This window comes from Physeter macrocephalus, chromosome 14 (assembly GCF_002837175.3).
Source record: "Physeter macrocephalus isolate SW-GA chromosome 14, ASM283717v5, whole genome shotgun sequence".
In the NCBI taxonomy this organism is placed as follows: Eukaryota; Metazoa; Chordata; class Mammalia; order Artiodactyla; family Physeteridae; genus Physeter; species Physeter macrocephalus.
The window spans coordinates 11,380,762-11,407,032 of record NC_041227.1 but is presented as its reverse complement, the minus strand read 5'-3'; the positions used below and the strand labels follow the sequence as shown (position 1 = coordinate 11,407,032).

The following is a 26,271-nucleotide window of genomic DNA, read 5'->3' as shown; positions in this document are numbered from 1 at the left end:
GCAGCCCCCTCTGGCCATCGTCCCCACCAAGTCAGCAGAAGAAGCTAACGCTTTCAGCCCAGCAGGACAGTGGGGAGTGGCCTGAGGTCTGTGCTTGTGGTGACAGGGTCAATGAGAGCCCATCCCGAAGATGAAGGAGAAATGAGAGGAGGGTGGGAATGCTGGGGAGGAGACAGACTGCCAGAGACCGAGGGTCACTTTTAGTTATAAATCCCTAGCATTTGTACATGGATGTATATTTTAAACACACAATGGCTTCCCCTCATGACCGTTAAGTGGGTGTCCCTAGAAGCAGAGACTGAGAGCCTTATGCGCAAGATGTATTGAGGAGACAGCAAGCAAGGGAAGCAGGACCCCGCAGGGCAGGAGCTACATACAGTAAGATGGGGTCTTACAGGAAGCTAGCTTCAGCCTGATCCCACCACGGGGAACTTGGGAGCGTGAACTGCAGCAGAAGTTGATCTCACCTTAAAGTAAGAAGGCAGAGCTTTTGTACCGCTGACTCAGCGAGTCGTTGGCTACAGGCTGCCAGTGATGGGGGGAGGGGGCAGGACAGAGCTGTTGTCGGGTGTAGTCCCCCAAGAGGGTGACTCCCATTGGCCAAGGGCAATTGTGAGAGGGGGGCAGTTATGAGAAGGAGGCAGTTGTAACTTATCAGCAGCTGGTACTCATAGCAGTTGCAAGGGGTGGGGGGTATGGGGGGAGGGGGAGAGAGGTACAGGTGCACCAGCCTGGAAAGGGGATGTAGGGGAGGCACCTACAGCATCCATCTTGACTTACCGCATTAACTCATCACTACCTAAACCTCCCCAACTTAGGGCCAACCCTTGGAAGAAAATGAGGAAAAGACTGAATAGTGCATAGTGCTGAGGTTAAGTTTCCATCACCCTCCCTCCATTTCAGGCCACGGAATCCAGTATTTGGAAAATAAGAAATTAAAAAAGAAACGGCACTTCATACATCTGGGCTCACAGAGTACAAGTTAGAACTATTCTGTCTGTAGGATTCTAGAATCTGCGAGACCCTCAGGGTGGCGTGTCAGAATCATTGCTTTCAGGCGCTCTGAGCTGATCTGCCTGCTGGGGAGGCCTCACCAAGGGAAGATGGGATGGGGCCCAGCTGGAGGACCAGGCTGTGCAGATGAAGTTACAAGGTGAAGAAAGACAAAGCGGCCTAGCCAGGCCTCAGGGGAGGCCCCGGAACAGGCCGTGGGAGGATGGCGAGATCTGATCCTGTGAGAAAGGGAGGTGGTGGGTCAGGGATGTGGGGCAGAGGATCCTTGGGCAGGTGAGGGCCTGGCCCGCAGCCCCCATCCCAGACGTGAAAGGCACCAGACCCTTCAGCCCTGAGCAGGCCCAAGGGCAGGGCCACACCTCACCCTCACCCATGCCAAGCTCCAACCCCCTCACCTGGGCACAGCGCTCTCTACAGTGAGCAAAACACCTATTAGTGCAGCATTCTGAAGTGGGTGAGTCAAAATTCTACAATGACAATGTATAAGTATGGGGAAACGGAAGCTTAGAGCGATGCAGTGACTTTGTTCATGAACAAGTGTTGATTAAGCACCTACTCTGTGCCTGGCACTAATTCAGGTGCTGGGGATACTTTAATAAACAAAACAGAAAGCCCTGCTCACATGAAGCTTATATTCAAGTAGGCCAGGAGTGGGGTGGGCCAGAAGGGAATAACTGCTATGGAAAAATAAATAAATAAATAAATAAATAAAGCAGGGAAGGGAGAAAGAGTGCAGGGTGCAGAAGTCGCCATTTAAAGATGGAGGGTGAGAGACAGGAGAAGAACTCCAGCTTTGGAGTTAGGCGGGTTCGGTGTTTGAATCCCAGCTGTGCCAGGTACTCAGGGCGGAGCCTTGGGTAAAGACTTGGCCTCTCTGAGCCTCAGTATCCTCACCTATAAAAAGGAGGCTGCTGTGAGAAGGGCATGGCTGAAGAAGGAGTTTTTATGGTGAGCCCCAAGGCAGAGGCACTGTGCTTTTACAGTGTACTTCGAGGACCACCGGCATCAGAATCCACTGAGATCCCTGTTAGAATGCAGATCCCAGGCTGCGTCTAGAGACTTGATTCTGTGGTCTGAGTGATGGACCTGGGAATCTGAATTCTGCTGGGGTTTGAGAACCCCTGACCTGGGCTTGGGTGTGGGGTTCAGGAGCCTGTGGCTGCCTCCCTGATGAAGACTCACGGATCCCCAGAGTGGAAATGCCCTTAAAGATCACACAACCCAGCAATGTGCTCCCAGTATGCAGACAAGGAACCTGAAGACCAGAGAAGCTAAGTGACTTGCCCAAGGCCACACAGCAGGAACGCTGGGTCTGGGATGGCTGACAGCTGGATGGAGAGGTAACAGCTGGTTCAGATGACAAGCAGTCAGACCCCAGATATTGGGGGTAGGGGCAGAGTGAGAGTTGAATTTCATCCCGGGAATCTTATCCTGCTAGACTGGGAGATGGATGAGTGTTTCCTTCCCATTTGAGACTGTTAAATGATCCTCCCCAGACTCCTGCTCAGTTAATTCCTTGGAGAAAAAGAAGCCTGCCCTTGGACCACTCTGACCAGCCCAGGGCACCCTAGCCTCCCAGTGAGCCCCTTCCTACAGCCCAGTGGACTTGCTGAACCCCTGTGGGTGCCAATGTGGGACACATACCACCAGTACCAGATGCATTGAAATCTGATTTCTCAACCTCAGTGCACCCTGGAATCACTTTGGGAGCTTTGCAGAATACCAGTCCCTGGGTCCTACCCACAGAGATTCTGATTTAATTGGTCTGGAGGGTGGCCTGGCATTGGGATTTTTTCAAAGATCCTCAGATGATTCTCACGTGCAGCCAGGACTGGGTTAGCTGTACAGGGAAAGACATCAAATCCCATTGATTCAAAGTGAGAAGGTGTTAGCCTTTCCGATTCTCCTTCAAACCTTCAGACTCCCTTAAGGGGAAAGTCCCTGTTGGAAGCTAATGGGACTATCACACCTCTCTAACACACATACGTCTCCCCTTTGAACCCAGAGAGAGCAGGTGTCGGGCTCCAGCATCTGGCTGGAATTTCATAACATGATTTATGGCAAATGGTACCAAATTCTTCATGATAGCAAATTTCCTCTAAAGATAACTTGATTGAAGTCAAATAAATTAATTAAAGAATATTAAGCAAATCCTATTTCGGGTATTTCCCCTGCACTCAGTGGTGGTTTCTGACCCAAGTGAGTCCCCTCACTTATGTCCTCCTCTGGCCACAGGGATTGATTCAGAGATGAGCACATGACCCAAGTGTGTCCAATCAGAGCCAACCCTGGGACTTTTGCTGGAGCAGCCAGGGAAGAGGGCCTCTCTTTCTGCTGGCTTTGATGTTCAGAAGATGAAGTTCAGAGAAAATGTCAGCTCAGAGAGAGGAAGTGACCTGTCTGAGGCTCCAGGCACTAGTGGTGGAGCTGGGATTTGAACCAAGTCCATCTGCCCCCAAAGGTAGTGCAACTTCCAACTAAACCATATTTCTGGTGAATTTTTCATTTAGAAACCTCCCTCAGAACTTCTGTTTCCTCAGTTTAGAGTCTTCGTATGTGGCATTTGCTTTAGAAAAACTCAGTAACACCCTATAAAAGGTAACCCAAGTAGGTACCTTTAAAAAGCTGATAGAAAACACGAATTATCATTCAATACATTCCGAGCACCAGAGAAGATATTTGGCTGTTTGCCAAGAATTTGGTGCCCTTCCTCCTTTCAGTTTGGGATGATAAGAGCCTTCCGGTTGGAGTTCTGGCCAGACCTTTAAAACTATTTCACCCACTCCTAACCCAAAGGAGTTCGATATTTGCTTCCTGGCAACTGTGACTAACCTCTGAATTCTTTCATCCATCAGTTCATTCAACACAATCCTACAGAGTGCTTACAGGAAGGTAGGCACAGTGCTAGGTGCAGGAGACACAGATGAACACAGCAGACAAGTCCTGCCATCAGGGAGCTCACAGTCCACATGGGGCAAGGGAAGGCAAAATAATCAGATAATCACCAAAATGGATGTGAAATTACAGTGGGAACAAGGGCCATCCAACAGAGGTACATAGAACTTTGAAAACCATAACTGGGAGGTTTGACCTGTTCAGAGATCATGGACGGCTTCCTGGAGGAGGTGACATTCGATCTGGGAGCTTCAGGATGAGCAGGCAATACTGGGTGAAGAAGAAAGGAAAACAAATTCCAGGCTGAGGGAAAGCATGTGCAAAGGCCCAAAGCAAGAAGGAATTTAGTATGAGATCAGTGTGGCTGGACACAAGGAACCAGGAGACTGTGGTGGGAGATGAAGTCAGACAGGTGGAGGGCCTGGCCACATGGAAACTTGCAGGCCACTGGGAGGAGATTTAACCTCTCCTTCCACCCATTCTCCAGCAAATCAAATGGAAATCACCCACCTTTCCCCTCCTCCCTCCTTTACGTCATAAAACTGTGAAAAACCCCACTGCCCTTATGATTTATGCAATTTGAAAAATACAACAAAATATCCACACAATTGAGATTCTTTAAAAACTTGAGGTGTTTGAGCTACTTAAGGAGAAAAAGGAGAAGAGCAAAAAGAGAAAGGCAAGAAGCCCAAGAATAAAAGGAAGAAGCAAGTGAGGGAGAGCTATGGAGAGAAGGAGAGCAGCGTGGCGGGGTGGAGGGGTTCTGGCTCAGTGCCTGGGCTCTGCAGGTAACGGCCTGGGGTCAGACGCTGCCCTGCCCTCTATTAGCTGCATCCTTGCATGTATTACTCTGCCTCTCCGGGGCTCAGTTTCCACATCTGTAAAATGGGGATAATAACAGTACATTCCTCATAGGGCGTTGAGGGGACTATCCGAGTTAACGTCTGTATGAGTGGTACAGGAATGTTAGCTATGTGGGTGTTGGCAAAGAAATAGGCTGGATGGTGCCTCTGACGCCCTCGGTGTCCCCAGGGAAACCTGGGCTCAGCCTGGGCAGCTGGAGGGTGAGAAGTACTGAGGAGACACAGGGCCCACAGTGATGGGCTAGTATGAGACAGGCTTTGGAGGGCAGCTAAGAAATCTTTCTGGGAGAGCGAAACTCCTCCTCCCTTGAGTGAGAATGTCTCATATCTGGGAGGAGGAACCAGGTTCTGCATTTTTCTGAGTGAAAGGGAAGGGCTTCTGGGCACCTCCTCTAAGGAACCTCCAGTTCAGGGAAGATTAACCCCAGAACAATGAACTTTGGAATCCAAAAGCAGTGACCAAAGGGGTCTGATGATAAATTCTTGAAAGAAATACCAGGGCCCATTGTGGGGCTTAGAATGTCATCAAGTTTTGGAAGTCAAGGGAATTCCCTAGCCGTCCAGTCCTTAGGACTCCCCGCTTTCACTGCCGAGGGCACCGGTTCAATCCCTGGTCGAGGAACTAAGATCCCGCAAGCCACGCAGCGCGGCAAAAAAAAAAATCGGAAGTCAAGGGAAGGGTGTTCAAATAGAGTTTTAAAGGATGAATTAAGGAGGCCAAGGGGGCCAGGGTAGGGGCTACAAGCTTGTGCTAGTCAGCACAGCATGTGCAAAGGTCCTGAGATGAGACCTGGAATGGTGTCCTGAAGATCTGAGAAAGGAGATAGGGAGCCATATGATGTGTCTGTAATGTGAAGGTGGGGTAGTACTCCTTATCGGTCCTTAATGGCCAGGTAAGCGTTTTGGAAATTATCCTGAGAACAATGAGAAGCCATGGAGGGGTAGATACCTCTTCCTACCACCACTCCCCCTCACCCCCATTCAAAAACTGTCTAGGTAGAATGGATGTGATTGGACATGGGCTCTGCATGGAATGATATGAGAGCTTGGAAAACTGTCTGAGACTATATCAGAAAGAGCAGTAGTCATTCATTCATTCATTTATTTATTCAACAAATATTTATTTAGTAACTACTATATGCTAAGCACGATTTTAGCACTAGGAAGATAGAAGTAAAACCTGAACAAGTTCCTCTCTAATGGAGCTTATAATGCAATAGAATGAGACAGACAAGAGCCAGATAAATATATAGCATTCTAGGTGGTGGAAAGGACTATGAGAAAAATAAAAGAAGGTAAAGAATGGAGTGTGTGAAGATCAGGGGGAGGGGGTGCTGTAAACATTTACTAGGGGATGTGACCCAGCAAATTGTCCCTGCAGACCCCCTTTCCACCCAGTGTCCCCTGAGTGTCCGTTATTTGCATCATTGTAAGCAGAGTTTAAAGATGATTTTTTAGCACCTCTCCATCCCACAATCAATTAAGCTCCCCCTCTACTTGGCACCAAGAGTGCGTTTGTGGTGACCACAGTGACCAGCAAACTGTTCCTCTTCCCTACATGTTGCTGCCAGCCGCATGTAAGGAAGCCACAAGCACTAGGCACTCTGTTCTCACCTTTGCCTGACACCATTTGCCTTTCTCTGGATAATAGGGTGGTGAGAGCATCCGGGTGCCCCGCAGGGGGTTGGCAGGGCTGCATCCCTGGGCCTGTTCCAGGCCAGCCAGCAAGAAAAAGAAGTGGATTTAAGCGGAGTTGACAACAGGTTCGAGGGTTTCTGGCAGGAGTGGGGCAGGGGAGCCGTTCTTCAGCCGCCTTCCTGAGGATCACGTCACCTCTGCCAGCACCACTCGAGTGGATGGGCGTCAGACAGAACCCCCCTGGCTAAATGGAGATTTGGGAACCTTCTGTGGTTTGCATTTCTTCAGGAACTCTGCCAGAGGGGGATGATGAGCGGTAATGACACACACAAGAGATGAGACCCACAAATAACGAGTTGGAAACCGGAGTTCTGACTCTAAACACCAGCGTTCCGAATGTGCCTGACAGAATTCCCATCACAAACGCCTGTGTCCTGACCTTGAAACCTCAGAATTCCAACTCCGACCATGAGTTCCAACCTGAAACATCAGCATTCCAACCTTGTCTGCTGGAGTTTTCAACCACAAATATCAACACTCTGGCCGTGTACTCCTTGGGTCCAATTACAAATCTGAGGATTCTGACCTTGGATGGCAGCCTTCTGACCTTGAACCCCAGAGTTGTGACCTCGAATGGCGCCGCTCCAAGAATGAACATCAACCACAGCAGTGATCTTGAGTGACAGAATTGCAACCCTGAACACCAGAATTCCAATCCTAGGCACCCCAATCTCTACCAAGAATTTCTGAAATTCCAAGCTTTCCAGCCTGGATTTGTAGAGCTAACATCACTCCATAAGGATATAAAGTTGAATTCTACACAATAAACTCTCCCACAGGCCCACAGCCTCCAGAAATAAGCCAGAGGCTTGGATGATGATGAAGAGGATGAAAATAACAGTACGAATAACACTGGCTCACATTTATTTGCTGCACTTTGCTGAGCACTTCACATGCTATATCTCATTGCATCCTCTGGACCACCCCAGGGAATTTATTATTCCCATTTTACAGATGAGGAACCTGAGGCTCAGAGTCAGTCTGGTTTGCTGACTCAATATTCAGTGCTTTTCCCGACCACTTCAGCAGATTTTTCCTCCTGCTCTCTTTGGAGTTTGGGTAGGGGGACCTAGGATCCTATTAGGTAATAAATTTAGGACTTACCTGTGCATTTCCCTGACCTGTGTTGTCGTTCACCGGGGATGGGCTGCCTTGAGTTTTGGAGCCCCACCTGTGTGGTACAGTCATTCATTCAACAGACACTTGCCACCCTGTGCTGTGCTTCAGTGAGGAGAGGGGAGAGGGGACCTGTTACTTCTGACACCCAGGATCTATACCCTTCCTCCCCACTCCCTTCCGGATGGGAGGGTCTCAGAGGCAAGAAGTGATCACCCCCTGCTACTTCTAGCCATCGAAAGTTCTATGCTGCAGGGGTCAAGAAGTGTAGCCCCAAAGGCTGAATGTGGTCCACAGACGTGTTCTGTTTGGCTCACTCAAATGTTTTTAATTTTTTAAAAATTATTTGGCAACATTGAAAAATGTGGATATCTCAGTGAAAGCTAAAATTTCTGGCTGGGCCCAGAACCCAGTCTGGACGCAGAATCCAGCCTCGAGCTGAATAGCAGCTGCCTCCTTGGATGGGCACATACGCTTCAGTTCACTGCAGAACCCACCACTCTCTCCTGCCTCCTTAACTGAGTGTTGAAAACCACCTCTTTGGATTGGCTTATCCTCCCAGTCGTGAGGCCAGCAAGAGTTTAAAATTTTTATGCAGGGGGTGGGTACTGGTGGGTAGAAACCTGAAGGAAGGGGGAGGGGAACTAGGGGACTTGCCTTGGGTTGCATTTGCATGGGGCTTTATGTAAGATGGAGAAGGTTCCATGTGCCCACATCAACGGATGCGGGGCGTGATGGAGACTGGGGAGAAGGTTGGGGGCAGGGTCTAAGCCCCCCACTCTCCAGTGACTCCTTGGCACAGCCATTGCATAAAGGGTTCAAGCAGGCAAAGGTGTCATAAGAGGCCTGATTAACGCAAGGTTTGGGGTAGCCTCTCTTTCCTCTCTCCCTCTTGACAAAAGGAAGAGAGAAGGAAAACCAACAACATGAACAGAGCACCCGTGCCTGGCCAGCGCAGTGCTGGCCACTCTGGCACAGATGAGTGCACCTGTATTTCCAGTAGTCCTGCTTGGCAAGTTACCATGCCCATTTTCCAGGTAGGGAAATTGAGGCCCAGAGAGATGATGAGTCTGTTTGCCCTGGGTCTCATAGCTCATATGTGGTGGTGTTAGGATTATGAACCCAGGCCTCCAGAGTTCCAAGCCAGAGCTCTTTCCACTCATCCTACCAGGGAGATGGCATATGAGAGGAAGAAAAACACTGGTGAAGAGGAGGGGAAGGACACCTGCCCCAAGTGGGCCTAATCTGAAAATAAAGCAGAGAGACATTTTATCATTGAAAGAGTGGAAATGCCACCAAGTCCAAACTGGTCGTTCAAGGTCAGTGAGGGCCTTTCTGAAGAGGTGACATATGAGCCAAGATCTGAAGGATGAGAAGGGGCAGCTGGCATTGCAAGATACAGAGCCAGAGGCCCAGAAAGGTTAAGTGATTTGTTCAAGGTCACAGGGCTAACTTGTGCCTTCCCTCCCTCCTTCCAGTCCTCCAACAAACCCCCTCTGACAAAGCCAGCCCCTCCCCTGCATCAGGCCTTGGCGTGACTTTAGAACACGGGTCAGAAAACTTTCCCTGTAAATGCTGTTGTTACCAAAAAGCAACCATAGATAATAGGTAAATGAACGTGTTGATGTTCCAATAAAGCTTTATTTACAAAACTGGCAGCCTACCCTGCTTTAGACCACAGAAATGAGTACGATACAGTCCTAGACTTTGAGAATATCCTGCTTTAGTTGGGGCGATAATACAAGTTTAGAAGAAAACAGAATACACGAGGGAGCATGCTAAATGGTGAAGGAGAGGTAGAAACAGAATTTGTGGAAGAAGATCACTCCTTCCACAAGGAGAGAAATCAAGTTCAGGTTCTCAGAAAGGGCCACCCGCACTCCTCTTTGACCTTGGCCTGTTATTCTCTATCTAAACACCTTCTTTCCTTCCCAGCATACATATTACACTTTGTGATTATTCTTTCATTTAACTTTTTATTTGTTTAATGCCTCTCTCCCTCCAGCAGGCTATAAACTCCATAATGGCTATGGATTATTTTTGCCAGCTTGCATTTATTCTCTCCTTTTTTGCTAACAGTATTTCAATTTTTCTTTGAAGAACCACCTCTTTCCCATTCTCAGTCCCAACTCAGAACCAGCCATTATCATGTGACCCAGACCCGGCTAAGTGATTGGCTTAGGGATGGACCAGTGAAAATTAGCCCTGGGATTTTGCTGGAATTATTGGGGAAGAGACTTGCTTTTTCTCCAGGATGGAAGCCCACAGTTGCTGGGTGCTGTCTTTCCAGCCATGTTTGCACAGCCTGCTGAGAAGCCAACATGGATAAGAAGAGACTTAGATGGACTGGAGACCAATTCTTGATGACATATTTAAGCCGCAGATCCAGCCCTGCCTGAAGCCCTACCTAACCCAAGACTTTTCAATTACACTGTTTTTTATTAAGTCCATTTGAACTGCATTTTTGTCACCCGCAACCAAAGGAATCCTAAACCAATAGATACACAAGTGCTTCTCACGCACCCTGCACAATGCCTGGCATATCGTAACATGCAATAAATGTCTGTCACACAGACAACACGTGGCATTGAAGAAGGACCTCAAAACATGCACATATGCCCACATGAAGTTAGAAGGACCAGAGAAGCCTAGAAAGGAAACTAACTTTGAATCCAGTAGGATTGTCCCAGGAATAGGAGGGAATGACTGAATCAAATTTCGGTCAGTATTTCAAGGAACAATAAGGGATGTGTGAACATACCCACAGCATAAGAGATAAAAGAAAATTGATCTATTCAGTGGGAATTCTAGACGTGTTGAAGGCTGGTTCAACATTACCTTTTTTTTTTTTTTTTTGTAGTGGCCACACTTTGCAGCATGCAGGATCTTAGTTCCCCCATCCAGGGATCGAACCTATGCCCCCTGCATTGGGAGCACGGAGTCTTAACCACTGGACCGCCAGGGAAGTCCCCCAACATTATCTTATCTCCACCTTGCTTTCTGTTCTCACACGCCCCTGGCAGGGCGATTATGCACTGCCTCTTCAGTACGAACAGTTGGGTCTACAAAGACTCTGAGAAGCAATGCTGGCCAAGGTAAGGGGCCCCAAGGATCACACAGGCCTTGGAAAGACTCAGGGATGGGCCTTAGGTAGCAATTAGTGAAATATAATGCTCTATGTTTAGAAGCTGTTTGATTCCAGGTGCATTACCTGGCGGATGTGAATGACGATGTGGAATTGGCCAATATAACGTTATGCTCTCAGAGACAGTGTCTGTCTGCCAGGCCATGGTGGGCAATTATGGTGGAGACCAGCCCTGTTGCAGAGCAAAAATGGAGCGGACAGGGTGTGAAGGAACACCTCAAGTGTCTGATTCAACTGCACCTCCTCGCTGTGAATGGAAGGCCAGAAGTCACTTCTTCCTGGCCCAGGAAGTATGGGGATGGCGGTGGGCAGGTAGAGATAAGGAAGGTGGGAGGAGATTGGAGGGGGTACACCTGGGAGACCCTTGCCTTGTATGGGAGACCCCTCTGATCAATCACCAGAAGATCATGCAAGTTTGCTCATTCATTCACTCAACAATTGTTTACTAACACTAAACTGCAATAAAAATTAATAATAACAGGAACGGTTAACTCGTACTGAACACATGCTGAGTACCAGGGATGGCTGAGCGCTTCATATAGAATTGTCACAGGAATTCTCTGGAGGTCCAGCGGTTAGGACTCCGAGCTCTCGCTGCCGAGGGCCCAAGTTCAATCCCTGGTTGGGGAACTAAGATCCCACAAGCTGCGCAGTGCGGCCAAAAAAACAAAGAAAGAAATAGAATTGTTACTCTGGTTGTTATGAGGCTCCCCAAATTATGGATCAGGAAATTGAAGCCCAGAGAAATTCATTCCCCCAAGGGCACACAGCTTGAATCATCATCAAGCTAGGATTTGAATGTAGGCAGTCGGGCTGCAGAGCCTGCTCTCTTAAGCATTCCTGTCTCTCTGTGGGCCAGGCCTGGCAGCCACAGAAAAACTCATAAGCTAGTCTTCAGAGTGTTTTGTGCAAGGAAGTTATGAACATCAGGTTTCTGGAGCACAGAGGAGGGAGCAGGCAGTGCTGCCTGATGGGGGTGTGGGTGGTGGAGGGAGGGAGAAACTGGGCCTTGAAGGGTGAGGAGAGAGAGGCTGCAGGCAGACAAGAGGGAGAAGGGAGTGCAAAGCAGAGGAATCAGCTTGCAGAAGTGTGGAGCAGGACCCAGGAAGGATGGTGTATTTGGGGAATGCAAGAAGGTGGGTGTGGTGTGAGCAGAGGGTACCATGGACAGAGGACAGGGGGAGACGAAGGTGGAGAGGCTGGCTGAGGTCTTGAAGGTCAGGCTGAGGAGTCTGGACTTTATTCTGGGGGCAGTGAGAACCATGGAAGGGTTTTTGGAAGGGGATGATTAGCATGAGCAGATGACACTTGAGAAAGATGGCTTCAGTTCCCTGCAGAGAAGGGACTGGAAGGGGACAGCTGGAGGCGGGGAGGCCAGTGCAGAGGCTCAGACTCTGAGGAAAGACCAAAGTCCAACAGCAACAAAGTCATCCCTCTGATCTTACCTCCCCAGCTCCCCTGCTTTCACTCTGCTCTGGCCACACTGGCCACCTGGCTGTTTCTTGACTGCCCCAGACATGTTCTTGCCCCAGGGCCTTAGCACATGCTGTTTTCTCCACCAGAAACACTCTCCTCCGCCAAAGTCCACATGCCTCCCTCTCTCCCTTCCTGCAGGTTTCTGCTTAATTGGCACCTTCTTGGTGAGGCCTTTTCTGACCATCCTGGTTAAACACCCCGCACCCAAACACTCCTGCCCGCTTCCCTGCTAACCTTTCTCCGTGTCACCTGTTACAACCAAAATATTGCATATTTATTTCATCTTGTCATTTCATCCATGAATACTTCAGTATGTATCTCTAAAATATAAATATTTCCAACATAATCACAATAGCAGTTATTACACCTGAAAAATAGCATTCATTCTGCCATAACATCAAATATCCAGTTAGCATTCATCTTCCTCTGACTGTCTCATGATTTGTTTTTCACAGTTTCTCAGCTCCAGGAAGTATCTGTATTTGTTTCTTTTTTGAGTGGTCTTAATCTCTCTATTCACTGGAATCTCAGTGCCATGAGGGCTGGAATCTTTGTTTTTGTTCTCTGTGCTGTGTCCCCAACACCTAGGACAGTGCTCAGCACACAGTAGGTGCTCAATAAATCTTGTTGAATAAACGAATATAACCAATCCTAATAATAACAGCTGCTATTGAGCTTGTGGGTGTTATCTGTTTATCGCTATTTACTATATTACATCATCTAATCCTCACAACCTCTTTATAAGGTAAGGGCTGTGATTGGGCCCATTTTCCAGATGGGGAAACTGAGCCATTTGGCTCAAGGACTCACAGCTAGAAAATGGCCAGGGCCTAAGACCCATCACATGGACTGGGCATCTGTGGCTGCTGGTGGAGGCTGAGGTTTTGTGGTTGCCCAGGAACTGCCCCCACATCCCACATGTATCCCCAATCCAGCCACCTTTCACCGACTTCTCTCTTCCAAGCTGCCATCTTTTCTCTCTCTCTCTTTTTTTTTTTTTTTGGCTGCGCCGTGTGCCTTGGGGGATCTTAGTTCCCCAACCAGGGATCATACCCGGGACCTGGCAGTGAGAGTGCCGAGTCCTAACCACTGGACCACCAGGGAGTCCCCCACCATCTTCTCTTGACTGCAATGCTGCAACATCCTCCTGGCAGCTGCTCATCTTTTATTTCTCTAATGCCCACTCTTCATGCAACACCTAAGGGCTAGAGGCCAGGGATGCTGCTAAACATCTTATAATGCACAGGACAGCCCCCTACAACAGAGAATTATCCCTCCCCAAATGTCAACAGCGCTGAGGTTGAAAAGCCAGAGATGTCCTGCACCCAGAGCATGGCAGAAGCAGATGAGAGGCAGACTTCTAGAAATGTGTTAGTGATAATAACGAGAGTCCCAAAGTTTGTAAACAAAGCTCAAAGGCCTAAATGCAAGGCCTGAAAGTATAAAACTCTTAGAAGAAATCATGGGGAAAACACTTCATGACATTGGATTTGGCAATGACTTCTTGGATCTGACACCAAAAGCACAGGCAACAAAAGAAAACATAGACAAGTTGGACTTCATCAAAATTTAAAACTTCTGTGCCTCAAAGGACACAGTCAACAGAGTACAAAGGCAACCTACCAAATGGGAAAACATATCTGTAGATCATATATCTGATAAGGGGTTGATATCCCGAATATATAAAGAAACTGCTACAACTCAAGAATAAAAAACAAACAACCCGATTAGAAGATGGGCAACTTACTTAAATAGATATTTCTCCAAAGAAGATATGCACATGGCCACCAAGCATACGAAAAGGTATTCAACATCACTAATCATTAGGGAAATGCCAGTCAAAATCACAATGAGACACCACCTCATATCCGTTAAGATGGCTACGATAAACAAAACAAAACCAAAAACACGCAGGAAATAACAAGTGTTGGTGAGGATGTGGAGAAAGTGGAACCCTTGTGCACTGTTGGTAGGAATGTAAAATGGTGTAGCTGCCATGAAAGACAGTATGGAGATTCCTCAAAAAATTAAAAATAGAATTACCACATAATCCAGCAATTCCACTGCCAGATATACACCCGAAAGAACTGAAAGCAGCGTCTCGAAGAGATATTTGTACAGCCACGTTCCTAGCAGTATTATTCACAAAATAGCCGAAAGGTGGAAGCAACCCAAGTGTCCATTGATAGGTGAACGGATAAATAAAATGTGGTATATACACGAAATGTATTATTATTCAGCCTTAAAAAGGAAGGAAATTCTGACACATGCAACAACATGGGGGACCCTTGAGGATATTACACTAAGTGAAATAAGCCAGTCACGAAAAGACAAATACTGGACCGAGGGTAGTGAAATTCATAAAGACAGAAAGTAGAAGAGTGGATGCCAGGGGCTGAGGGGTGGGAATGGAGTTACTGCTTCCCAGGTACAGAGTTTCAATTTTGCAAAATAAAAAGTTCTGGAGATTGGTTGCACAACAATGTGAATATACTTAACGCTACTGAACTACCCACTTAAAAATGGTTACGATGGAAAATTTCATGTTATGTATATTTTACCACAAATAAAAAAGAAATCACCCAGAGATTGTTTCAATTGTGGGGTCCAGGTATGGGTGTTTGTCGAAGCTCAGGTGACCCAAATGTTCAGACAGTGATGAGCACCCTGCTCTGTGAAGTGTGCCCTATTTATTATTCCCATTCCCAGCACGGGTGAGGTGACTTGTGGGCTTATACTGCCAGGAAGCAGTGGGGGTGGAATTGGAACCCAGGCCACACCCGTACCCGCAGGTATATGTCTCACGTGGTAACATTACGTCTTATTTGCTATTTATGTCATCAGGGGAATTTTAAAGGAGAATTGGTGTTCTGGATACGAACATGTGAATTCCGGCTCCCGCCCCACCCGCCTCCAATTTGGGGGCAGGGGTGTGCCTCCGTCCCTGCCCCTATCCGGTCGAGCCCACCTCTACCAGAGACACCAAAATCAAGAATATCCCACGTCAGGGAGAAGGTAAGTCCTTATCTTAATATTTAAATTATCTATTAAAATAATGCTTAATGCTAACCCTGTGTCTCCAATAGTCCCATCCCATAGCCTTTGGGGTCAAGGTCATAATGCGGCAGGAGCCAGGAACACTCCGGAGCTAGGAGGGAGACGCTGAAGGCCTCTCACCTCCGCAGCACTTCAGTTCCCCAAGGTGAAGAGGCATCCTGGAGCTCTTTTCTCACTTCCTGAAGGTCATTCACATGGCACAGAGGCCAGATCATGGGCTCGCAATCCTCCCATTCGCTGCGTGACCCTGAGCCAGCCACTTCACCTCTCGGGGCCTCAGTTTCCACAGCTGTAAGATGAGGATAATTATCCCTCCCTCGTGAGGTGCCTGCGGGAATCAGATACCACAGAGCATTTAATGCTCCTTGCACTGCGTCAGGCACAGTGGTAGCTGCAGCTGCCATTGTTTTTATTTTCTCCAGGAGCTGGAAATGAGGCTGACTGAACCCAACCAGCCCTGGAATTTTTTCTGGCAAGATGGTCACCGATAGGAGTTTGAGGTTTCCCACAGGTCTTTTGTTGCATCCCTAGGAGCAGGTCCTAAGATAAAGATCTGAGTAAAGTGGCTTATGTAGGAAGTGATCCTAGAAAACACTGGTAGGGGAGAGGAGACATGAGACAGGGAAGGGAAAGAGGCCAAACAGAGTACTGTCAAGCAAGGAACCACTGTGGGCACCTGGGGCTGAATTCTGCTGAGGAACTCTGGGGCCAGTGTAGACCATGAACCTCTGAGTTATATCCCCATCCAGGGGGAGGGAGCTGAAGTATTATATACCTTCCCCATCAGTCATCAGTTGAGGGCTGCTCCCTCCAGGCAGGGCTTTAACTCCCTCTCTTTACTGGACTCCACAGGCCAGAGGAAGCTTCTAGGCAAAGAACTGCAGGCGCTGGCAGCTGGGAGTTGCGCTAGTGGCACCGAAAAGGTAAGAGCTAAAAGGATATGGGTGGGACACTGACCATATCTTCCGCATCAGGACTGGGTTCTGCTCCAATTGCCTACGTGACGTTGAGCAAAGTTATGTAACCTCACTTTATAATGAACATGTATCTTTTTATAAGAATAGTGAATTTTTGAAAAGGATCTTATTTATCTGGCAGGAGAGTCCGGAGGGTTAAATGAAACGACAATTAAAAACAAAACAAAAAAAACCCACTAAAAGTTACTGAGGGCTTTCTACGTGTCAAACCCTATTTGAAATGCTTTGCATGCATTAATTCATTTAATTCTGGTGGCGATTCAATGAGGCAGCCCCTGCTATTGCCCCCATTTTATGACTGAAGGAACTGGGGGACAAGGAAGAGCAGTAGTTTGTCACATGTCACATGGTGAGTAACAGGGGAGTCAAATTTTGAACTTGGTCCCATCCACGACAGGTTGAACTTGGGCAACCCTAAAATCAGGGCTCCTATCCACGACACTATTAAGTATAGGAAGTACACATAGTGCTGGGTATGGAGTTGGTGCTTAATGCGTGCTTGTTCTCTTTCAGTTAATTAAGCTTTGGCCAAACTGCTCATCTGGCCAGCACTTGTCCTTCCTAAACATTTTCACAATCTCTAGCTTTTTGTAGCCTTTCAAAACCCCTGGGAGACCAGCTGCCCAGGTATGAACCTGGTCAAGCATCCTGGAGGAATGGAAATACCCCTGAACCTCAGTGAGGGTAACGGGGGGTGGGGGGAGGGGCAGAAAGGCCTGAAAATGGGCCCTGATCTTTCCCCAACTTGTTGTGTGACCCAAGCAAGTCCTGAAGCATCCTCCGTGTTTCCCCTTATCAAACCAGGATACTGGATTTATGAAGTGTGGCTTCAGTGCTTTCCATGCACGATCATACTTAATCCTCCAGGCAACCCTGAGAGGTAGCTTTTATTATCATCCTCATTTACAGATTAGGAAATGGAAGCTACGAGAAATGAAATGATATGCCCAAAGTCCAGAGCTAGGAAATGTCAGGGCTGGGAATCAAACCCAGGTCTGTGTGACCCCACAGCCGGGATTCTGAATCTCTGGCATATTGGGTTGGCCAAAAAGTTCGTTCGGGGTTTCCATAACAAAAACCTGAGCAAACTTTTGGCCAACCTAATACAAACATCCAGGATAACTGACCCGGGCCAGCAAGAGCCTCAGCCAAACGATTCATAGCACTGGAGGGGCCCCATGGATTCTGAGTTGGTTTCCCTCATTTTTCTTGATGATAAAACATGAATCCCTCCTGGATCAAGTCAAGGAAGCAGAAGCATCATCACACTAAAGGCATGAAAACCCAAGGGGGCAGGCGGTGATCCTACAATCAACAACACTGTAATAGGGGATGTTGCCAACCAGGGGAGTAGCTAGAAGAGAGGAATTCGGTGATAATACTAATCATCACTGTTGTCACATATAGAACATTTATTACATGCCGGACACTGCGTTAAGCTCTTTATGCAGATTATCTCCTAATGGCCCTAAGAGGCGGGCTCCATTGTAATTCCCATTTTCTAGAGGAGGAAACTAACACTCAGAGGAGGAAAGGAACTTACCCAAGGTCATATTCCTGGTAAGCAATGTAGAAATGAACCACATCTGTTGGACTCCAGAGCTGAATCTTTTTTTTTGTGGAGGGGGAAGGCGCTTTTTAAAAATATTTATTCATTTACTATTTATTTATTTATTTTGCCTGCACCGGGTATTAGTTGTGGCTTGCGTACTCTTAGTTGAGGCATGCATACAGGATCTAGTTTCCCGACCAGGGATTGAAACCAGGCCCCTTGCATTGGGAGCACAGAGTCTTATCCACTTGGACCACCAGGGAAGTCCCCAGAGCTGATTTTTAATTCTGTGGTGGGCAAAGTACTGACCAAAGTCTCTAAATAAAGAATACTCTCACACTGGAATATAATAATAATAATTCATATGTATAAAGTACTTTCCATTTGCAAATTACATTCACCATCTGAAATCTCATTGAATCATCAAAACAGTCCTAAGAGGTGGGCACTTATACCATCACCATTTGGCAGGTGAGCTCACTGAAGCTCAGAGAGCTTGAATGAGCTGCCCAAGATGCTAGATTGAAGAAGCACAGGTTTGGGAACCAGACCAACCTGGGTTCAAACCCTTGCTCTGCCATTTTCATTCCTTCAACAAATATTGACTGAGCACTTAGCTGTGTGAGCTCTGGCAAGTGACTGCCCCTCTCAGAGCTTCCATTTCCCCTTTATAAAAGAATATTAATACCACTCATCCAATCCATTCCCTCCCTCATCTGAAAATGCCAGAAACGCTTTTCCAGGCTTCCCTGCAGATAGAGCATGGGCATGTGACCTGATGCCGGCCAATGGGATCTAAAAAGAAGTCTGCCAGGGGGCTGCTGGGAAAGGTTTGCCTTGCAGAAAAAAAAAAGTGGCACATAAGAGGGCACGCTCTTCTTCACTGGTCAGATATCATGTGTCTACATTTGAAGGCTGGAACTAGGTAGCCATTTTGTGAGATGAGGCATCCAGCCTGAGAACCAAGCCACCTGCAAGAGTTGGAGAAGCAGAAGAATCTAGAATCCTAACGGCATCATGGAACCATTAACACAAAACCAGCTACTTGGAACTTCCCGTTAAGTGAGAATATGCATCTTCCTCCTTACAGAAGCCACTTCCAGGTCTCTATCTGTGACTTGTAGCCCAAACTGGCAGACTACCTTGATTGAATTGTTGAAGGGATTTCAATGAGCTAGTGCCTATAAAGTATCACTAATCAGTTCCTGGCACAATAAACAGCAGCTACCCTGGAAGTTATCTCAGGCTTCAACCCTGAGACTTTTCCAGGGACCACAGACACTCCTGGCCTGGCAAATTAGTTCCCTGTCTCTCCTACTGAGAAAAGCCTGTAGTTTTCCCAGAAAGCAGAAACTCCGTGGTGGCCCAGCACTGCAATCATGTCACTCTGATGAAGCTGACCCCAGCTTCCAAACAAGAATCAACCACACTGCCTTTTGCCTAATGGATTTTGATTTTCACTCCCCTGACGGGGAAGGCGAGGGCCTGTGCTTTGGTTTGTCTCTGTGTTGCCAGAACATCCATCAATTATTAACAGTGGCAGCTTAGCCTTCCAGTACTGCTATCAGAAGGAAAGGGCTTGCTGCAACTCAGCCCACCCAGCCATAGAGAAAGGACTCTGCTCCCTATTATTTATAACAATAAGCCCTATGTACTGTGGGTTAGGCACTGTGCTAAATTTTGACAAGCATGATTTCATGATGACCCTGCAAGGTGGGCCTTTTATCTATACTTTAGGAGGCTAGCTGGTGGGAGGCTAGAGCTTGGAGAGGTGAAGAACTTGCCTAAGGCCAGAAACTGGGGAGGGGGTGAACACGGGCTTGGAGCCCAAGTCTGTCCTTGCTCTTAAGTATATGAGGTATGGTCATTTCTGTACCTCACAATCACCCAGCAATGATCCTCCACTTGACTTCTTATTCTGTGACCTCTGAGAAATTTCTACAGGCCTTGCTGTTCTGACAAGCAAAGCATCCAAGTTGGGGGGCTGGATGGGGGTGGGGAGGGCAAAGAACAAATGATTGAAGGAGGCCAGAGGCACAGAGAAGTGGGCTGCAGGTGGGCTGGGAGGAAGGAATGACAGATTCCCAGACCCTGAGACACAGTGACTGACTGATTGCCTGCTCCATTCATTCATTCCACGTGTAGTCATCTGGAGATCCTCTGTGCCCGGCATCACGCTGGGTGCTGGAAACAGGGCAGTGAACGCCACTCTTGACACTCATACTCTTGTGGGGGAGAAACGGAGAAACACAAGGAAGCAAGTATAATTTCAGATGGTGCTTAAACCCTATGCAGGAAAGACACTGCAAGATGTGACAGAGTGTAAGGGGAGGGAGGCTGTTTTAAACAGGGGTCAGGAAAGGTCTCTCAGAGGAGGGGACATTTGAGCAGGGACCAGCTCCTATGAGGAATGAGGAGGAGCGGCCAGCCATGGGACAATATGGGGAAGAGAATTCTAGGCCTCAGGAACAGCAAGTGCAAAGGTCCTGAGTTAGGATAAAGCCTGACCTGTTTAGGGAACAGCAAGGAGGCCAGTGGGGCTGAAACTGAGTGAACAGAGGAGAGAAGAGATGAGCTCAGAGAGGTCATGAAGCTGGATTCATGGTGAAGCGTTTGGACTTTATTCTGAGTGTGATGGGAAACCTCTCTGGAGCATTTAGAGCAGATGAATAATGTGATCCAATATACATTTAGAAAAGCTCGTTCCGGCTGCTGAATGGGGAATGGATTGCAGGGGGCAAAGGTGGAAGCAGGGAGACTGCGGAGGAGACTATGGTACTTAATCACTATGGAAAGAACAGTGCCTTCAAAATCACGCTTGAGTTTGAATTTCTGGCTACTCCTGTTTGCCTGTCGTCCTTAGGTGAGTTACTTAACCTCTCTGATCTTCCCTCTTTGTGAAAGGTGGGATAATAGTAGAGAATTGGTATAAGGCTAAATGTGTTGTTATACTTCATACACAGTAGATATGTGATCAATGGCAGGATTTCTATACTGAGGGCCAATGAGCCTGCCTGCCTCACCATTTCAGCCTTGGCTGCAGAATATCCTAGGCCATCATCCATCTGCTAGGACTAGCCGGCAGCCCCAGCCTAGGATCACAGAGAGGTCATGAAACTCGTCCCTGTGAGCGGATTAACCCGAGGGAGAGATGAAGCTGTTGATTCCCAAACAGCACCTTTTGCAAGCCTGAGCTACCTGCCTAGCTGTCAGGCACCAACCCAGACACAGCCTTTTGCCTGCTTCTTCTGGGGGAGTGACCCTCCCCTCCTCTGCCCCTCACTCGCTTGTCTTAGGGACAGGGCAGGAAGGAGGGAGAGTCATATCTGGGTCTAAACCAGGTGTGGAGGGGAAGAACCCGTGTCAGGCCTGGAAATAGCAAAATAAGTCTCTTGATCCTAAGCCGGTTAAGGGTGAGTGACTATGTCTTAAGAGAGAGGCTTTTTGGACATGAAACCTGGGGCAGGATTATGGCCAGAGGCAGCCCACACAAGAGGAAACAGGCCTAGGACTCTCTCTGTCCTCTTTAGAGTCGACATGGAAGAGAGAAAAAAACCTTTGGGCCTCTCTTCACCCTCCAACCAGCCACTCAGTCCTACATTCACTCGCAAAGGCCTCTCCTTGGGCAGACAGATCTGGAGAAAGGACCCCACAACACCCGCTCCAGACCCAGCCCTGTAGGTGGGCCTTTAGTGGGGGGCAGTTGACCCAGGGAGCACCCACCATGAGAGGCCAGGCTGGACAGGAGGCAGCCCCAGCTAATACATCACGGCTGGTATGCAGACTTCCTCTTCTCTTTCTCCTTTCGCCATGAATACATTTACCTGCCCCCCCTTTTTTGGCCCTGGACTCAGAGAACGAGTTATGTTCAACACATCTTTCCCAACTTGGTTTTCCTGGATTTTGACATCAACACCTCTGTTTTCTGGGCTCCCCCTGGGTCCCGCATGGCCTCTTTTATAGCACTGCACACACTGTGTTGTCATTTACTCCCAAATCCCAGCACACTGGCCACGTGAAGACAGGCCCCCACCTCTCTGAGGCATCCCCGAGTCCCAACCTGACCCAGAGAAGTTGCTCATCAACAAATGACCTCCTGGCCTGGCCTGGCCCCCACCCCAATCCTTTCTTAGTTCCTTACAGACTCTGCTTTTTTACCTGAGAGCACACAGGACTCCCTGGCCTACCCAGTGTGATTGAACCCATTCCTGCCTCTTTCTCCTGCTTTATTTTTCACATTGCCTCATTTTTTTTCTCTCCTACTTTGAAATTTACATCCTCTTCCGACAGCCAAAGCATCTTTAGAAGCTGCATCAAACCATTCTTGGAATCAACTCACCAAATTAAGAAAGACCAAACCAGGGGCGACCCCTCGCCCACAAGCATCCACAGCCAGCTGCATGCGTCATGCGCGCACACACCCAGCCCCCAGCGTCCCTTTGCCTCGTTTCTCTCACTTATGTTAAAAGCGCCTGACAGCATCTCAATGTCCTCCACGTTTGTCTGTAAGCTGCCTTCATTCCCTTCTTGGGGCAAAATGAGGTTATAAATATAGGGATAAGTATTAAAATTGCAGGGTGAACCCCCTCCAGCCCTGGTCTGGGCCTCCACAAGGGAGCATTATGTAGAATAGGCCAAACTCAACTCTACTCCATCCCAAAGCTTTACTGTCTCTCCGTGCCCTTTTAATTTGCAGTGTCCATTCTCTTGCTGTGGGTTTTCATAAGTCTCTGTAAATCCTTTTCTCCAACAAAGTCGGGGTATAAATTATTGAATGATAAAAGGATGAGGTGGCCAGTGCCACATAGGGACAGCCTGAAGGGGTTGCTGGCCTCACCTCTGAGATCTCAGCCATATAGCCCTTCCTCTTTTCTGGTCTTCACATTTGGGAACTAAGCCAGAGTCCCCCAGCCGTGGTCCTCGATCTGGGGACACAGGCAGAATGCCCCAGCCCAGCAGCCCCTAGATTTCACACTCACCTTGGCGGCCACAGAGGAATTGGGCTTCTCCAGTAAGTCCCAGAGCTTTTTCCTCTTCTCCGCGCAGCACGTGTTATCGAACTCCTCACCCTCCCGCTCCCGTAGGGTTTCTGCCTCGCGCTTGAGCTCCTCGTTCATCTGCTCCTTCTTTTGGTGGTAGCGGGCCTGGCAGCAGGACTCCAGGTAGATTTCGTCGATGCCCCAGTAGTCGAGCTCTTGGCTGAAGCTGAGCGCGCACATCTCCTCCATCATGTGCAGCCGTCCCGTGCGGTAGAAGTTGAGGATGGAGGTGAAGGCGCCCGGGTGGCGGTCGAAGAAGTACTCATTGTCGTCGAGGCTGTAGTCATCGCACACCTCCAGCAGCGAGTCGTGCGTGTTGCAGTCGCGCAGCTTGCCCAGCCGCGTGCGGGGCAGGCGGTCCAGGGTGCGCCAGAGCACCTCGTGCGCCAGCCCACCGACGTTGAGGCGGACGCGCCTCGAGCACGCCTTGCTGCGCACGATCTCCATGGGCTCGGGTGGCAGCGAGCTGGTGGAGCGGGAGCCATGCTTCGTCATGCCCGCCGGCATCGCTGGTCCGGCCGCCCCCGCCCCCCCGCCCCCCCCAGGCCGCTGTCACTGGAGGGCAAGGCCAGCCGCCGCGGGGGAGGGGGGCAGGGAGCGCTGTGGGCTGCTGGGGGGGCAGGGGGCCGCGCGGGCGCGCGTCACGGCCGTCTTCTCACCTCCATCCCGACGGCTGCGAGGCAGAAAGCAGACGCAGGTCAGCAAACAGGGAGCTGTGCACGGCCCCTCCCCACCTCTCCACCCGGGCCCCAGCCGGCCTTGACCTTCCTGGCGCTTAAGCCGCTCAGGCCCGCAGAAAGGCTGGGCGCTGTCCTTCGCGCCGGTGCTGAAGCCCGCCCCACCCCGTGGCTGGAGGGAGGGGCCGCCCTTCGGGGCGGGGAGAGGGTCCCCAAGAGGCGCCCCGGGGGCCCAGGAGGCCCTACCCCCGGCTTCTGCTGCCGGGACCCGACCCGGCCGCCTGGGGCGCTGTCCGCCCCTTCGAGTGCTGAAACTCGCTTCTCCCTAGGTCTCCCCGTCCAGTCCCCGACCTGGCCCCGCAATGGGGAGAAGAGGGGAGCTGCATGAGAAAACTTTTTTTTTTTTTAAACTTCTCATCTTTTCCTTCCCCCGCTCCGAGATAATTAGGATTTGAGGGCTTGGGGGTGGCAGCAGGATTGCTTTTTCTAAACCTTTAAAGATTGGGAGGAATTCCGGAGGGTTTCAGGTGCCCACCTGTCGGTCACAACAGACGGGGTGGTCATGAAGCCCCGCTGTCCTGAAGCGACCCCTCTCCCCAAGCCACGGGAGCATCTCTTGAGGTCTCTCCGGCAACGAGGTGAACCCTGAAGACGCAAAGCCGAGCTCTGCGCGGGGTCCCGCCCCTCCCTCTGCGCCCCCTGCCCCACGGCAGAAGGGGGGAACAGAGTCCTGGGGATCCACCTGGTTCGTCCTCCCCTCGCTCCTTCCCCGCCCCCTCCTCCTTATCCTCCTCCTCCTCCTCCTCCTCGCTCTTCTCCTGCGGTGGCTTTTTATAACTCCGGGTTCTGCGCCTTTCCCGGGGCTTGGAAGGGAAGGGGTGGGGGAGGTGGGAGGCGGGGAAGTGAGCTGAATTTTCTGTCCTTTTCAAAACGAGCCCTCCTCCCTCCGCGCACTGGTGATTTCAGGGGCTCCTCTGAGCCCCCAGGCATGTGAAGCTCACGCCCTAACCCCTCACCCCAGAATGCGGATCGCGCACCTCCCCGGGCCCCGGCCCTTCACCCACCCCACCCCCAGCCTGAAGCCGCGGAGCCTGGGTGGACCAACAGGCCGAACCGCGGCAGGCGAGCCCCCCTCTTGTGTCCCCCTGCGCCCCCGCCGCGCGCCCCAACACTCACCCCCAGGGTGGCCGCCTCCCGGGGCCAGGGACCGCGCATCGCCGCGGTCGCCCGGGCGCCCCCGCCCGCGGGCAGCGGCGGACCCGGGGCCGGGCTGGGCCCGGCCTACGCCGGACGGGCAGGCGACGCGCCGGAGCAGCAGGCGCTGCGGGGCCGGAGCGCGCTCTCCGAGGCTGGGGGCGCGGACTGGCGCTGGGGGCAAGACCGGGATCGGGCGGCGCCTCCTGCTCCACCTCCTCCTCCTCCTCCTCCTCTCCTGCTCCCGCGGCAGCGGTGGCGGCTGCTTGGGCGAGATCAACAAGTCGGGGCTGAGCTTCGGCTCCGCGCTCGCTGCGATTCTGTCCCGCACTTGTGAGCGCCCAGAGTCGGGCACCGAGGCGGGACGGCGCCACCTGCGGGTCGGAAGCTTGCGCGCCGCTTAACTCCTGCCTGCCCGGGCCCCCAGTTGGTGAGGCTCGGGGCGGGCTGGGGTTTTGGGCGAAGGAGGCGCGCCTAGCGGTTTGGCCCTTCCCACCTGGGCTACCTCCACTGCCGCCTCTCAATCTCGGCTTCCTTCACCCCGTCAACAACGTGGCTTGAGCGCCTACTGTGTGCAAGGCACAAAGATAAGCGTCCGAGATACAGCTGTGAACCAAACGCAAACGTCCAGCCCTTGTGGAGCTGGTTGGAAACAGACCAAAACTAAGAAAGTCAAAGAATATGTCAGACGGTGATAAGCACAGTGGGGATAATGAAGCAGAGGAGAGGGATAGAGGCAGGGGTAGGGGGAGAAGATTGTAATTTTAAATAGCCTTTGCTTTCATGAGCTTCCATTCTAGATTCTAAAATCTAATTCTAGAATGGAATTCTAGATTCTAGTGGGGGAAGGTGAGCAATGAATACATCAACAAATAAATATCCAGTGTGGCAGTTGGTGATAACTGCTAAGAAGAAAAATAAAGCAAGGTGACGGGAAGAGAGAGTGAAGGGTAAGCTAGCTTATAAAGCCTGGTGATTCAATCATTCATTCATGTTACTTTGGACAGCTGGTTATTGAGAGCTTCCTGTGTGCCAGACCCTGTGCCAGGGTCAACAAAGAGTACGTCCTCCCCTGGAGCTCCCTGTCCAGTGGGGGAGACAGAATCGATCAAATAAACTCCAGAAATGAATAAAAAACTGAAGGATTTACCTAGAGAAGTGAGCAAGGCCTCCCTAAAGATGCCAGAGTTGGGCCCCATGTTTACTCATTTATGCTTTCACATACATATTTACTGCATGATAAGTAAATAGGTGCTGTGGACACAGCGGTGAGCCCCTGTTCTGGAGGAGAAAAACTGAGCAAGCCACAGTGCCCTAAGGTAAGATCCTTCCCCATCTGGCCCTTTCCTTCATTTCTAAAATTAAGGAATTCATTTCCATGGAGTTGCACATAATATTATTATATATTTTAATCTCTTCATTTCTCATCACCTCCATCATCATGATCCGTGTCCAAGATGCCATCATCTTGTAGGTGGAGGCCAGGGATGCTGCTAAACATCCTCCAATGCACAGGTTGGAGCCCCACAATAAAGAATTCTCCAGCCCTGAATGTCAATGGTGCCAAG

The 26,271-nt window shown here is 49.8% G+C and overlaps 1 protein-coding gene across 1 annotated transcript in view; it reads right to left on the bottom strand.

Annotated features, from left to right (window-relative positions):
* The window catches only part of KCNB1 (potassium voltage-gated channel subfamily B member 1), a 107,196-nt gene extending 82,435 nt beyond the window's left edge, over window positions 1-24,761 (bottom strand). The window contains exons 1-2 of the mRNA XM_007100296.3: window positions 24,686-24,761; window positions 22,773-23,505 (exon numbers count right to left, since the gene is read on the bottom strand). Coding sequence (XP_007100358.2) covers window positions 22,773-23,339 — 567 coding nt within the window. The 5' untranslated portion in view covers window positions 23,340-23,505; window positions 24,686-24,761. The remainder of the gene's footprint in view (window positions 1-22,772; window positions 23,506-24,685) is intronic.
* Between the last annotated feature and the right edge of the window lie 1,510 nt (window positions 24,762-26,271).